The sequence below is a fragment of the Channa argus genome, chromosome 1 (genome assembly GCF_033026475.1).
Source record: "Channa argus isolate prfri chromosome 1, Channa argus male v1.0, whole genome shotgun sequence".
In the NCBI taxonomy this organism is placed as follows: domain Eukaryota; kingdom Metazoa; phylum Chordata; class Actinopteri; order Anabantiformes; family Channidae; genus Channa; species Channa argus.
In genome coordinates this window covers 35,683,177-35,697,710 of record NC_090197.1, presented here as the reverse complement: position 1 = coordinate 35,697,710, position 14,534 = coordinate 35,683,177, and the positions used below count along the sequence as shown (strand labels likewise).

Sequence of the window (14,534 nt, the reverse complement as noted above, 5' to 3'; positions counted from 1 at the left end):
GTGTCAACATGGAGGCAAAGCGGGGTAGACAGCTGGAACTCAGTGGGGATTCAGCGACACCTAACGTAGAAAGGACGCAGTATTCTGGGTCTGACTAGGTTTTCCACGATGTTGCAATGGCAGTTTGTTACTGAGTAACATTTATTTTCTCATCCATTCATCGAATTAACAATTTCTCCAGGCCACGTATTTTGGCTAGCTATAATAAGATCATCTTATTAAGACCGCAGGCGGGGCAAAACTGAATAGGAGCTTCCTATGCTGCCTTTCTTCTTCTTCTTCTTCTTCTTCTTCTTCTTCTTCTTCTTCTTCTTCTAGCTTTAACCTCGTGTCCTGCACCCAGATGATTTAGTGTTTTTTTCTTGATAAGGAACAGATAAAGACTTCCTGACTTCCTGAAAATAACGCCTTCATAATAACAAGAAATTGTATTTATAAAATCTATTTAACAATACCTATTATTACAAGCACTGGGCTGTTATTAATTAGCACAAGTTTTTATACTAGTGGCCCTATCGACATTGTTTTAGTTAGTAAGCTTATGGACCTATAAAAATAAAGAAACATGCTTAGCAGTGAATCAAAAAAAGGGGGACATGTAGCTTCTCACCCACTTCATAATCATTGTGTATCATTAGGAGGAAACCTGTCCATCAGATGCGATGGGCGTTATCAGGAAGCCACGCAGAGCACTTTCAGAAGGAGGGGGGAGGAGGTGCTAGTGATGTTCAAAAGTTGCTCGTCTTCTTTTTGTCGCTTTGAATGTGCGACCCGTCTCTCGGTAAGATGACAGAGGAGACGACCATGGAAGATGAGGGGGATACACAAGCGGAGCTGAGGCATTTTCCTCTGCTGTGGCCTCTCCCCAGGTTCCGCTCTCACAGTGACACCTCCGGATTCCGCTCCAGAGTGCTGCTCAGGCTGCGGGGTGCCCGCTCAGGTGGGACATATCACCGTTTTAACAGACCTAGGCCAACCATATGCAATTTTATTCATAGGAGTTATTTTGCCCGGAAGTTTAAAGAATTTGGCTAAGACATAACCAATAGAAATTGATTTGGGAAGTTATACCTACCGGTTGCTCTATGACAGACAGATCTTCAAATTAGCAATAAAGCAGCAATTACTTCCTGCTTCCCACAGAATAAAGAAACTTCCTCCACTTTTACTCTCTCTTAAATTTTTTTTGTCTTTTTAAGTCAAGTCATGCTGTTGCTGAATAAGTTTCCCCCCCACTTTTCAACAAACAAAATAGCCAAAATTAACCTTTAATATTGAACTTTGTATTCAAACATCATATTTCTGTGTAAATGGCTACCGCTTTTTCTTGATGCTCCATTTTGATGTCTCATAACAGGCTAGATGAAGATTAGCTTTGTGTAAGGAAGGTGTGACAACTTATTATAGATTAAATAAACAGAGTAATGGAAAGATCCAAAGGCAAGTTTGTCAGATTTAAATAATATATCATAAAGAGATGGAAACATTCCAAACAAATTCATAATAAGGTTACAGATAAGTTAAAAACTTGGCAAAAAGCATTTCTATTCACTTTCACTCGCATGTATAAATTAGTATCACTTTAACAGTATGGCTTTTCTGTCTGTAAAAAAGTTATGAAATAATGAAACGTGAGGGGATGAAAAATTTTCACTGGTATGTAAGACCTCTGCCACAGTGTTAACCGACGTTGACTGTGTCGTTCTGAAGGCTTCTGTCATTATCATACTTTTGTTGCCTGAAGCCTTTAGCTGCTTGGCCTTGACAGACCTACATATTGTTTCAGTGGTTGGAACCACTTCCTATCTTCAGTGTTTTACCCCAGAACTCAGCCTCCAGCAGTGCTTTCTTTCCTGGTCACATATTATTTTTATTATAGGCTGTTTATATGCTGCTTTTTTCCAATGGGGGTAATGCTCTGAAGTCTATAACTTTACAGTAATACTTGAATTTGCACTTCTTGTGCTACAGCACTAGGTTGTAATTACAGGAAATAGTAACGGGGGAAGCAGTTAGGAAATTAAGCTAGGTTGTTTATGCTACAGTAGTTTGGACTTTAAACTTCATGATTTTAAGGGTCTAACAGCTCAAAATCTTGAGTGACAACATCTTGACCGAGAACATAATTTTAGGCTGATTTACTCTTCATTACAGGCTGTGATGTTCAGTAAACTGGTCAGTTTGTAATCCAAACAACAGAGGGAGCTAATCCACTTTATTACAGTGCCTGAAAACAATGTGCATTGAATGGGCATCTCACATGTGCTATATGTTGACATGCAGTTTCGTTGCATGTGTCCCAGGAGGAAGCTTGCATGTCTTCTTGACATCTGTCAAGATTTGACATGAAGATCAAAACTACAAATTACACAAACAGAATTTATATTCAGAGGGGTATAGTGGATCCTGCTGATGAGAAGTATTTGGTTGCCAAGGAAAAGCAATTACTGTGAGGTATATTAACAAAATAAATGGCTGAGCTGTGGGAAGTCTTTTTTATGTAAAGGAAGAGTTTTCTTTAACTAAAATTAAAAATTAAAAAATTAAAAAAGCAGCCTACAAACACAAGAGTGTGCAAGTCAACAGGAAGCCTAAAGAAAACTAAAGCCTTTGGGATTGTTTGAAGTTTCTTTTAATTTTTATACAGTAGGTTCACTTTATCCTTTTTTGGATGACTAAGGACATGTACACAGTTATCGGCCACAACATTATATGACATGGATGTTGTAATGTTGTGGTGGACAGGATTCAGCTTATTCTGTAGACTGTTTTTATTGTGGAAGATTATTATATATTTATAGTGCTATTCTAATTTGAAAACATAACAATGCACACTAATTCAAATGTGCGTCTGCATATGACCTTGTGTGTGTGTTTTTTTGTCTTTGAAAAAATGTGTTTGAGATAATATGTAGGCTGAGATGGTCTTTGTTGTCGTAAATAGCATGTTGTCCTCTGGATGGGTGCTGTATCACTCTTGTAATTACACGGACAGAGAAAGGAAGAAAGAGGAGATAAAAAGGGAAGAAGAGATCAAATAGCAGAAGAGGGTAATAACCAGAGAAGAAAAATTGAAAGGAAGGTTGAGAAGAAGCGATATGTTAAGAAAAGAACAATAAGCGACTAAAAAAGGAAAGCAAGTCAAAGAGCACTAAGTAAAGGATTCAGTTTGAAGGGGACAAGGGAAATTTATAAAAACAGCAAAGACAGGAGAGGAGACAAAGAAGGATGCAGGGACAGGATGATTAAGGAGGACAAGAGGGCAGATGGAAAAGCTGTAGAAAAGAAGAGAACAGTGGAGTGTCAGCTTGCTGGTGTGCTTGACTCCTTGTTGGTTCGCTCCTCAAAATAACACTGATTATAGACCCATTTAGTCTGCAATAGCTACTTGTTAAAAATGTGCTTTAATGCAGAGAACGCCCCCCCGCCCCACACACTGCCCACACACACTCACTATCCTCAGCCACCGATGTAGCTTCTGCATCACCTCATCAACTGCTGCTTCAGAACTTAAATCTTAAATTGGAGGTGTACTTTTCGGAGTTTAAAGTTTTGCATGTTTTTTTATATATAATTTATTTATTTATTTTTTTGCATATCTGGTTCATCTAGTTTTATTTTGGAAAAAGTAACAGTTTGAAAAAGATGAACAGAAACCCACCCATGCGAGCAAATTTGCTTTGCCATCTCAAAGCTACAAAAACATTTAGAATTTTACATTCAGTGAAACTACCAAGGCGAGGGTCCACCGCTACAACACTCTGTAAAGTTCAGTGGTTAGACAATAACCTCAGTGTACTAACATGACAGAATGACAATGCTAACATTGTCAAATTTAGCATGCGCTTTATATTACATGTGATGCTTCCTCCCAGATTTAGTATGTTAGCATTCTAACACTGGGTAAAGGGCATGTACAACTGAGACTGACGGGGATGTAATTTATCTGAATTTGGTCAAAAATGTGTTGGAAAAAGTCAAATTTGGCCTGATAACATGCTAAAGAGAACATGAATGTTTGTATCAGAGGTCCTTTTCACTCAGATCATCAAATGTAAGGTTCATGTTGGAGCCAAAGAAATAGTCAGGAACAGACTAAAGTGAACAGGCTTGTCAGGATTGGAAATGTGTGCATTTTTAGCTTGTGAGATATTTCAGTCTGAATGAAACTGTTGGACATGCTTGTCACCCTTACAGCTCTTTGAAACAATCCCCATTTTAAATTTATAATCACATTTCGATATGTTACATATATACATATATACTATACATCTCATTAGAGTTTACACACCCACTGACCCTTGAAATGTGAAGTGGTTTTGAAGGGGCATCAGATCAGACAATGAATGCCAGTGTGAAGGGCAGTTTTAAACAGTACTGTGTCATTCAATTTGCAGGACTTGTGGCTCTGCTGTTATCCTCATTTTTAATATACTGTACCATGTTATTATACCACAAAGAGCAGGTGATTTTTATTCAATAACTAAGGTGATTGGAGCTGTGGTGTACTGTTGGTTGTGGCATAAAACATTTTTGTGGTCTAGATTTCCTTCAGTCTATCTGGGCACACATATTTAATGTTTTTGAAAACTTCCTTCTCTATATTCACACTTTCTTTTGTCAATGTGAATGTGTTGTTCTCACATTTAATGGTGAAAAACGAGGGATAATTGTTTTAAATACGAGTTGACCTCATGAGTTACTGATGCTTTCATGTTCTCATATCTACTTTGTTTTTCTTTTGTGTGTTATCATGTGTGTTTGTGTGTGTCTGTTTGTGTGGGTAGGTGTTGTTGGAGTTGATGAGCCAGTTGTTTTTCTTCTCGCTTCTTGTGAGTCGTTTCATTGGACTGCATCAAAAGACAAAGTCTCACTATCTCCATTTCTCTCCCCTTCCATCTGTCTATCAGTAACTCTGTGTGGTTACTTATTAATCCTTCAACTCTATTAATATTTGTTGAAACATTTCAGCAGCCATGACAGGATGTTAACATTACGCTGCAAAGCCTTTAATAATGCTGTGTACATACAGTGGATGTGTGTGCGTAATGGAAATTTAATAAACGCACAAAGGTTTGTGGGGTTAATTTGAGAAAATCCAGTGGAACACAGAAACATTAGTGAGCAAAACGACACAATATTAAGCTTTAAAGTTTGTACACATTACACATTATAGGTTAAAGTCAAAGAGAATTAAAAAACATAAGAGGGTAGTGAAAAAAGGAAGAAGCATAAGAAAAGAAAACTAGTACAATAAGAAATACTGACAACAGAAGGAAGGGGTACTGTATTGGATGGTACAGTATAATAATAGCTGCTCTTTTTTAGCCTCATGGGTGTGTGGACATCATGTCCTGCTCTCACTTATGATTTTCACAGGTGGAACTTTAGAATAGTGATGTGTTTTAAAGGAAATCTGCAGTTTTCACACACTCACACATGTAAAAGTGTGCATGTGTATTTGAAGTGGACATGCAGTACCAGTTGATTTGTCTTGTACTACAGTAGTACAAGACAAGACTTTTATTGTTGCGTTGAATGGCTCTCGAAGCTCAAGGGGGTAGGATGAATCGTGTGTTTATTGTCTCCCTTAGGTTAAAATTGTCTTGTGTTATACATACATAAAACCATCATATCAGTCACATTAAACAGCAGTTCAAAACCATGGGAAACACATGTTCAGACATATACAAGGTTATTTTTGCATCACACAGTGAGAAACTTTAGTTTTTCATTGACCGTTAATAAAAGAAATCAATGGGAAAACAAGGTAAAAATTCAAATTGAACACTATTTGATTTATATGTAAAAGGCTCATATACCTATAGTGGCAATCCTAGACTTTGTGTGGACCACAGGTTTGGAAACCCTGTGGCCACCCAGTAGCTAGAAGGGAAAAAAGGATTTTGGGTGCAGTGGCAGTGCACTGCACAGTGCCTTTATGGTAGAGTTAGAGGGTGTGACTTTTAAAGGACAAATAACGTGAATATATCATGATGCTGGTCATCTGGGAAGGCTAACAAAATAGCATTGTAGGTGTACATAAGAATGTATATGGCCAATATGTCTTCTATCTTTATTGTATTGACAATATTAATATCATTTGAAGATGTCGGATATTGAAGAAGAAAAGTTGTAAAAAGCAAAATTAACACATTAGAGACAGCACATTACTACTGCTTATCTGTTCTCATCTCTCTTCCATTTTCCTTTCTTTTCTCCATACTTTTGCTCTTACAAGTGTGACTACACATTTGCATCCGGATCTCCTATCCTTTTCCTTTCCTCCCCCCCCCTCCTTATTTCCTATGTCACTAAGGGACCTCAACAAAAGAGGGAGAGTGAAATACATGAGTGAAGCTGGAGCCAGACTCCGTAGCCAGATGAAGGAAGAAAAAGTTGACAGGCAGCGGGATGGAGACAAATGCAGGACAAGACACAGATTGCCGGGGAGAACGAGGACCTGAGATGGAAACAAACATTAACATTTAATGCTCTTTATTGGAGTGAGGGAAGGCAGAAGGAGGGGGGTGGGAGTGAGTAGCAGACAGAGAGGGAGGCAGGCCAGAGTGAAGTAGTAATAGAGAGAGAGGGAGGGGACAGAGTCTAGGAGAAGAAGGGAGACAGTAAGAAAGAGAGGAAGGGGCGTCAGTGGGGGGAGGGAGGGAGGCAGATAGGTGGCCTGCCGGGAAGAGGTAAGGATCAACACGTACTGCTGATTATATTCCCTGGGTCAAGCCATGGAACATGACGGTGAGATTCCTCCTTATATAATAAGCTTCACTTTGTCTGTGCATGTGTGGGAATGGTAGACACAAACAGAGATTCTTCCCACTACTTCTTCTCTTCTTATGCTGCCCGAATATCTTGCTTCAATTGTTGAATTGGAGACAGTAAATTGTGTCACACAGGCTGTAAATGTTCAACCTTTATTACCTGACTTACATGATCTAACCTGATTGCAATCTGTATTTGGTTGAACTTAGCTTTGTTCGGGCTGCTTTGTTAAACAAATCTTAAAGAGGGTCGTAATGTTTTTTAATGTGGACATGACTCAGTATAGTTTTTCATCACGAGCTAATTTGTATGAGCGGCTGACAGTTGTCAGAAATCACTTGACTGGGTGGTTGTCATGCATCTGGTAGAGAAAGATAGGAGGGCTGGGGCAGGTTTTGTAGAAGTCACTTTGCCTTTTGTCGTAAACTAAAATAAATATGCAGCACATATCGATAACAACAACATGGTCATGCATTATGTACAGGAACACTACTTTAAAGACACAGGCATCTACACTGTGTGCAATATTAATAAGATGCTAATGCTGCAGCTAGACCACTTAATAACATTAAGGCTGGCTGTATCTTCACTTAACCAGGCTTTTGGTGTGGTGTGAGGGTGATGCCCTTGCTGATACCACTTTTATAAAAAAAAAAAAAAAAAGGTGTGTGTGTGTGTATGTATATGTATATGTGTGTGTGTATATATATATATATATATATATATATATATATATATATATATATATATATATATATATATATATATATATATATATATATATATATATATATATTCCATGTAGTCGTCCTGGGTTTACTGAAATAAGTAGTGCATTGGTTGCACCCTCAGCTAAAGGAAACAGGCAGGCTATATCGGGCCTGTGATATCTAATATAGTTTAATTACTGTTTGCTGAGGTTGTCATAACATATCAACGTGTTTAATAGGTAAAAAGGCCCTGTGGACAGGAGTTAATAAGTAAAGATAGATATTAAGTTTTGACTCCATCAGATTTTACTATTGCGCCAGGTATGATTAAAGCAAACTTTTTACTTCAATTCATTCTCCTTTTGTTTTGCAAGGGTGTTTATTCTTGTTGACAGAGATGTAGGCTGACAACCAACATAGTACTGCTGTTGTGACTTTGTTAAACAGCTTTTTGCAAGGCAAAACAGCATCAGAGTGTGTGCACATACCGTATGCATATTATGTGATGCATGCGTGTCTACACTGAGCTTGAATGGTTGGCTACAAGGCTCTCCCATTTAGCTTCTCTGCTCACTGTTGATTGTATATGTGTGCAATGTTTTGTGTCCTTACACAGTATGTGTAGGAGACTGAAGTAATTTAGCATTGCATGCTGCAGTCTGCATCAAGTGGAAACCCTGGACAGATTTGTCATGACCATAGTTTAATCTATAGAAGGTTTTCATATTGGTTTCTGATGTTATTTGTTGATATATTCAAATATTATATAAAGCAAATTTTATTATGTTCATGTAATGGTCCGCTGACTAAAAATTACCCTGTTGGTCAAAAAAAATATCAGTATACATCTACATTATGAAGATTAATACTTCCATTTTGTTACAGTCAATAATTCTGTAAATATCGGGTAAATGTGTCAGAGTTGAAAAATGCATGCAGCATCCAGAGCTGCTCTATAGGTTCTGGTTAAACAGATTCCACTTTGTTAGATGAGGGTTACACCAACCAGTTTCATTTGGCTTGAAAGTCCAATGAAGTTTCCTTTCTTTAACCCAAAATCACTCATTTGCCTTAATACTTTCTGGTCTTAGACCCACAGATTGGATAAGGGAAAAACGCCCTCAAAACTCCCTGTGTTGTGTGCACAGAACAGAACAACATATTATATATACAGTTACTGATGATCAGACTGACAACATCATTGATTGTAACCACATATAGAGAATAGGATCAGGGAGGATGTGGAGCAACTTTCAGGTGATGCTGAAAGAAGGACCAAACCATGTACAACAAACAACGCTGAGTGTCCAGAAGAGAAATAATTTCCTGACATGGCTCAATGGAGCAATGTGATTGTCATGCTGTTTTTCCAGTTATTAGTGGCTCTTTAGTAAATCTGTGCAGATGTGGCCTTATATAGTTATGAAAGTGTTGTGAAAGTGTACTGTTTTTTTTACTCTACCCATTTGTTGTCCTCTTACGGCCTCTTATCACACTAACTTCTAAACACAGCCATGAGTTGTTTTTTTTCCATGATGCAAAGTGTCTGATCCTTGCTGGCATTAGTACATTTTCCTGCTACTGTGGCCCCACACTACAGTATCAATCCTTGCTGCAGCTCCTTCTGTCCCTGTCTCTGTCTCTTCCTCTGTCTGTCTCTCTTGAGCCCGCCTTCTCTGAGGCTCTCTGACTGTCTGGCAGGATGTCAAATATTGATTTATAGAGGCAACATTTTAGCAATGATGGCGGCTTATGGGTTGTGCCAAATAGAAAATACAACAAACAGGAGATCAGGTTTCAGATGAGCTGGCTGGCAATGGGAAAAGGAAAAGAAATGTAATGACTGTAACTACTATTGTCTCACTGCAACAAAACATTATACAGTTAACGTGAAGTGAGGTAAATGCCCTTTAAATTAGGATGCTTTGGGTTATTGACAAGAAGAGAAGCGATAAACCTTTGTTTTGTAGAAAGAATGACTGAATATTATTTATATAATTATATAATTTCCTATCGTTGTATAGAGTTGGGTGCAAAGTTTTGCTTCCCCTTATTTTTACAAGTCGAGACTAAAACAAATATAATTTTCATTAACATAATATTTATTGCACATTTAGCTGGTAAAACTGTTCTTTTATCTGAAATTAATTAATGTTACTTTTTAATTGATTTATCAAGGAGGATTCCAATTTATGCACCATTGTAATTATTTTGTAAATAAATTAAAAATGTACCTCAACTTCTGATGAAAGATACTTTGTAGCATCTATAGTTCTGTTAAATATTGTGTGGATGAAAAAAAAGTAGTCTTTTTTTGGCATTTCAAAACACAAGGATGCCAACTTTCCTCCGCCACATTAATGAAAATTTTAGATCATCACCTGCACCCAATGCCACAAGCACTTCAGTTTATTATCAAAGCAAATTCTTGCCCACAAAAGTGAGTGATGCATGTCATCATGCTCTGTCACTGGTATTCATATTTGGTGGCTGCACTGCTAAAACACAAAGGGTCAGAGCTTCAAAGTAGAGGTAGTTTTAGAATACAAAATTTACTTTCTCCCCTGGAAAATCTTGGTTACAAATCTTAGGGTTTCTTTATTATATTCAATATTTATAATGAAATAGAAGTCCAAACTGCTTTATTAGCAATGTGTTGATGTTGCTTTGTGTTACACTACCTAAAATAACCTCAGTTCCATATTTCTACACATATTCCTTATTGTTTTCACCCTGGATTATAAAAGGGATGGTACTTTTTCTTCATCTGAGATTTGAATGGCATGCTTTTTAATCTAGTTATGTTGTAAAATTTTCTGCTGTAATAGTTTAATGCCAACCGACTAGAGAATTAGCAACACCAATAGACAACCAACTCTCAATGTTGGCATAATAGTTCAAGATTGTACAAGACATGCATGGATTTTTATTTATAGTACCAACTTGATTTTCTGGAATTTCAATAAGAAATTGAAGTGTCCAAAAGAAAATCTGCTAATGACAGTGAACTTTCACTCTGACACTGCAGAACATGGTGCAACAATATATACACCAACGAAGCTCCACAATACTGTGATGAGACGAGATCATTTAAAAACAGTTTCTCTTGGCACAGCTTAGTTTTCTTGTGTAAAGGAGCCTGTTGCTTGCTGAGTCACACTTGACTGTTAGAACAGTCTGTGGTCTGAATAATTTTTCTGGTAGAAAAATGTCCTGTCCCTGACTCTTCAAAGGTTAGCTGCCACAAATCATGAAAACAGCTGTGGTGCAACTTCTTACATTTAAACCAGCAACAGTACATAGCGTAGCCTTAAAACAGGTGCCATTTAAGGAAAAGGCCCCTTTCTTTTTCAAACACTTGCTAAATAATTATGATTGAAAATAATTTTAGCACGAGTCTGAATGACACACACAGAAATACACACTTGGACACAGACGGCTTGTACTTTGGCTGTGACAATATTATGAGACTGGCAGAAAGAGTTTAATAAATAAATCAAGGGTAGGAGAGAGAGGCTCTGAAAAGTAGCACTTAAACAATTATTACCCTCTTGTTCCGCTGAGGCGTCTACTTAATATTTGATGACTCCTTTCCTTTCTTCTGGCCCTTTTACCTCCTCCCGCTGTCTTTCCTTTTGCTGTTCCGGTCAATAAAAAGGTCAGGCACCCTCAGTGGATCTGTGTTATTTAGTGACAAGTGTCACCTTCACGTACAAATTCCTATACAGTGCTCACAGAAAGAGATCTCCATTCCCAGCACAGATTTAATATATTAAAAGCATTAGACTGGTTGAAACTAAACCCTGAGGAAAGTTTCACCTGCATTGGATCTGAATTGATGTGTAATTCATAGAGAGAAATAAAGTGTTTGAAACAGTAATAAGGCCAAATGTGTCAATAGGGAGTGTGTGACCAGAACTTAAAAAACCCTATACTGTAATATTATATATTTTTTTTAGACTTATACTTTCTTTTAACTTTTATACATTTTTATAAATTATATTATTATTATATTGTTGTCATTATAAATGATCATTGGTCAGACTGGTCATCAGGTCAGTGTCTGAAAGTGAATACTAACAGTAAATTCTAAAAAACATGATTAGACAGGCAATAATAAGCATTGCTGCTGGGTTAGTGTGTGCTTATTAGATTCCTGATGCATCATAATTATCACAGTAGGAAATTGTGTTTTTTGGATGGAGTGTGAACTGTTAAGAGCAGGGAAAATTAAGATAAGATACCACTTTATTCGTCCCAGAGGACGTTTCTGTATGTGCCAGTTGATATTGCTATAAGTCCAGGGAGACATTTTTCATGCAATTATACACACCGTTAACCATAGATATGATACAACATGTAAATGCCTACCAAAAATATATGTTAAGATAAAACCCATCGCACAATGTAAAACTCTATTCATAGGTGCATAAAACGTGACGTATGGCAAAATCAATAATCCATGGTTAAAGCATCATCGTTTATCACCCATATTTTATTAAGACTGACGATCTCCTGACTCATCCTGATGATTTTACAATTCGATGACGTGAAAGAAATAAAACATCTCACCCTGATGGTCTGTCTTACTGTATGTGTAATTGACGCATGGTTATTCAGTATTGACTACGTCCATCAGTATGTTCAGCATTTATTGCTGATACTGTACATCAAGTTGATAACATTATCTTTGTGTCAATGCTAATAAAGTCACTTCTCTAAGTACTAAGTACTTTAATTTCTTCCCGTCTTCATCCTTCCAGCTCTTCACTGACCTCCTTCCTGTCTCAGTTATTCACATCCATCTTATTCATTAATAACAGTCCAGTAAGACCGTGGCTGTCGGATAAGGTGTGAATGTGTTTGGATTATTCTATAACAAAATGAAAATGGGATTTGGTGTCTTTAGTCTAGCTCTGAAAATGCTGGAAATTTTGTGTTTCATGTATAAAGCTTCAAGTAAATGAAACATTCAAATACACTATGTGTAGATGATATGGATAGTAGATTGCAGATGAGTAAGGTGATTGTATTAGTAGGTGATGAGTGAGGCTCTATAGCCTCACTAACACACACTCCTCCAGAAGCCAAATGTGCTGCTTCATTTTGGTTGCCTAATTTTATTTTTTTTACGGTTTATTTTATTTCTAGGTGAATAGGGATATTCACCTAGGTGAATTGGGGTAAATTGCTGGCTTAATTTTCCTGCTGCACCAATCCATAGAAAGAATGTGCTCTATTATGTGATTATTTACATGCCACTAGTGTTTGTGTGAGCGTGTGTATGTGTGTTTGTGTGTGTATGTGTTTTCTTTGATTATTTATTTAGGGGGAAAATAAAGGGTAGCAGTGAGAAGGGGGAGACAGAAACAAGACCATCTTTTTAGGGTGGCCAGTTGTATGTACTTAACACCAGAGGGCGGTCTTAGCTCTAAGTGTGTGTGTGTGTGTGTGTGTGTGTGTGTGTGTGTGTGTGTGTGTGTGTGTGTGTGTGTGTGTGTGTGTGTGTGTGTGTGCATTGACCGTTTTGTCAAGCTGTGCTCTGCAAAGTTTTAGCTGACACTCTGTTGACAGTGATGACAGATAAAACCATTTTTCCCTCTGTCTCTCTCTCACACACATACACAGATATAACTAAAGTGGTGACAACAGTTCTCTAATGTATAGTGTTATTAGAAAGTGGTATAAGCCCTTGTGTTTTATACAGGTTTTTTTTCTCTGACATCTTCATATTTTCTTTTTCAAAATGAGAAAAAAAATGAGAGCAGAGTTTGCTCCTCCGAGCCTCCTCTCCAGCCAGAGACACTGTCCAGACCAGCAATCCCTTATTCCTCACGGACTCATGGAAGCTAAATATACTGTGCCACTCTGGGGTTTGTCATTTCCAAACGCTCAGCCCACAGAATACTGAAAATGTCATTTTCACTCAAGTATTTTAAAATGTATCCTCGTGGAAACCAAAACTAGGTTCTCCTGTATTTCTTCTTATTAAAGATAAGTCTGCATATTCACCATAATGACAGACTTTAAAAATCTAAATGTATTTAAACAGATGCTTAAACTTCATACGCTGGAATCATGTAATGGGAGGACCCTTAGAAGGAGCTCATAATGCTTTGAATATTTCAAATGATGTCACGTGAGATGCTGTATGGGCAGGATAAATAAAGTATTATTTGTATATGTATATCAGTTATATATGAATAAAACAAACAAAAATATTGACTAAAAACTGAAAGAGAGAAAAGTATACTGCAGCTATTTTTACAAGTAATGAGTTGCTGATCTATTGCAGGAACAAGATATTCACATTTCTATGATTCATAATTTATTATTTTAGTCAACACGAAAAAATGAATGTTTACATTTGTATTATCATTATTTTGGCTTAAAGTGGCTTAAACACTCATCAGAATTGTTGCCAGTTAACTTTCTTTCACATTTGTTTTTGAGATAAAAAAAAAGAAACCCAGCCCCGGGTGTGAGCCCTGCCGGTTTTTGTGGCTGTATTCTTGGTCACAGCTGATTTATTTGTGACACTTCCCCTCCTTGATCAGTACTCGTCGGTGCTCACTGACTGTATGATCTATTTCTCATTATTTTCTTGCCTGGGCCGGCGTAGACCGGTGGCCGTGAGGGTGTCAGACCCCTTCACCCTTGACCCCGGCAGCGCCTCTAATATGCGTGAGGAATGACGGGCATTCTTCAGCTGCTCCCAGGCGGAGTAGGAAGAGGAGATGGGAGGGGCCGTTACGACGTAGTAGCAAACCCAGTGAGTGAGTGAGTGAGTGAGTGAGTGAGTGAGTGAAGCAAGTTTCCAGCCTCTCAGCCATCACGGGCTCAAAGTTTTCTTTCTTTCCTTTTTGTTTTGAAATGAACTCACTGCGCGGACCGGGACGGGATTCATGTGCTGACACAATCAGATCGTGATCGTGGGTTTTGGGGGACCCGGTCCGACCCGGTCCTCCGGAGAAGTCGAATATGGGTCAGGCTGCTGTGTCTGCCGTGTCTCAGACGGCGAGCGGTGAGTGTGTTTGTGTGTGTGTG

At 37.9% G+C, this 14,534-nt stretch overlaps 1 protein-coding gene across 6 annotated transcripts in view; it reads left to right on the top strand.

Moving 5' to 3' along the window:
• The first annotated feature begins 696 nt into the window (after window positions 1-696).
• The window catches only part of phactr2 (phosphatase and actin regulator 2), a 36,800-nt gene continuing 22,962 nt past the window's right edge, over window positions 697-14,534 (top strand). The window contains exon 1 of one of the 6 annotated variants that reach the window (XM_067516273.1): window positions 697-940. In XM_067516273.1, coding sequence (XP_067372374.1) covers window positions 763-940 — 178 coding nt within the window. In that variant the 5' untranslated portion in view covers window positions 697-762. Of the gene's footprint in view, window positions 941-6,604; window positions 6,754-14,152; window positions 14,512-14,534 lie in introns of those variants that run through there. The other 5 variants (XM_067516261.1, XM_067516301.1, XM_067516291.1 and 2 more) reach the window with 5 other exon arrangements.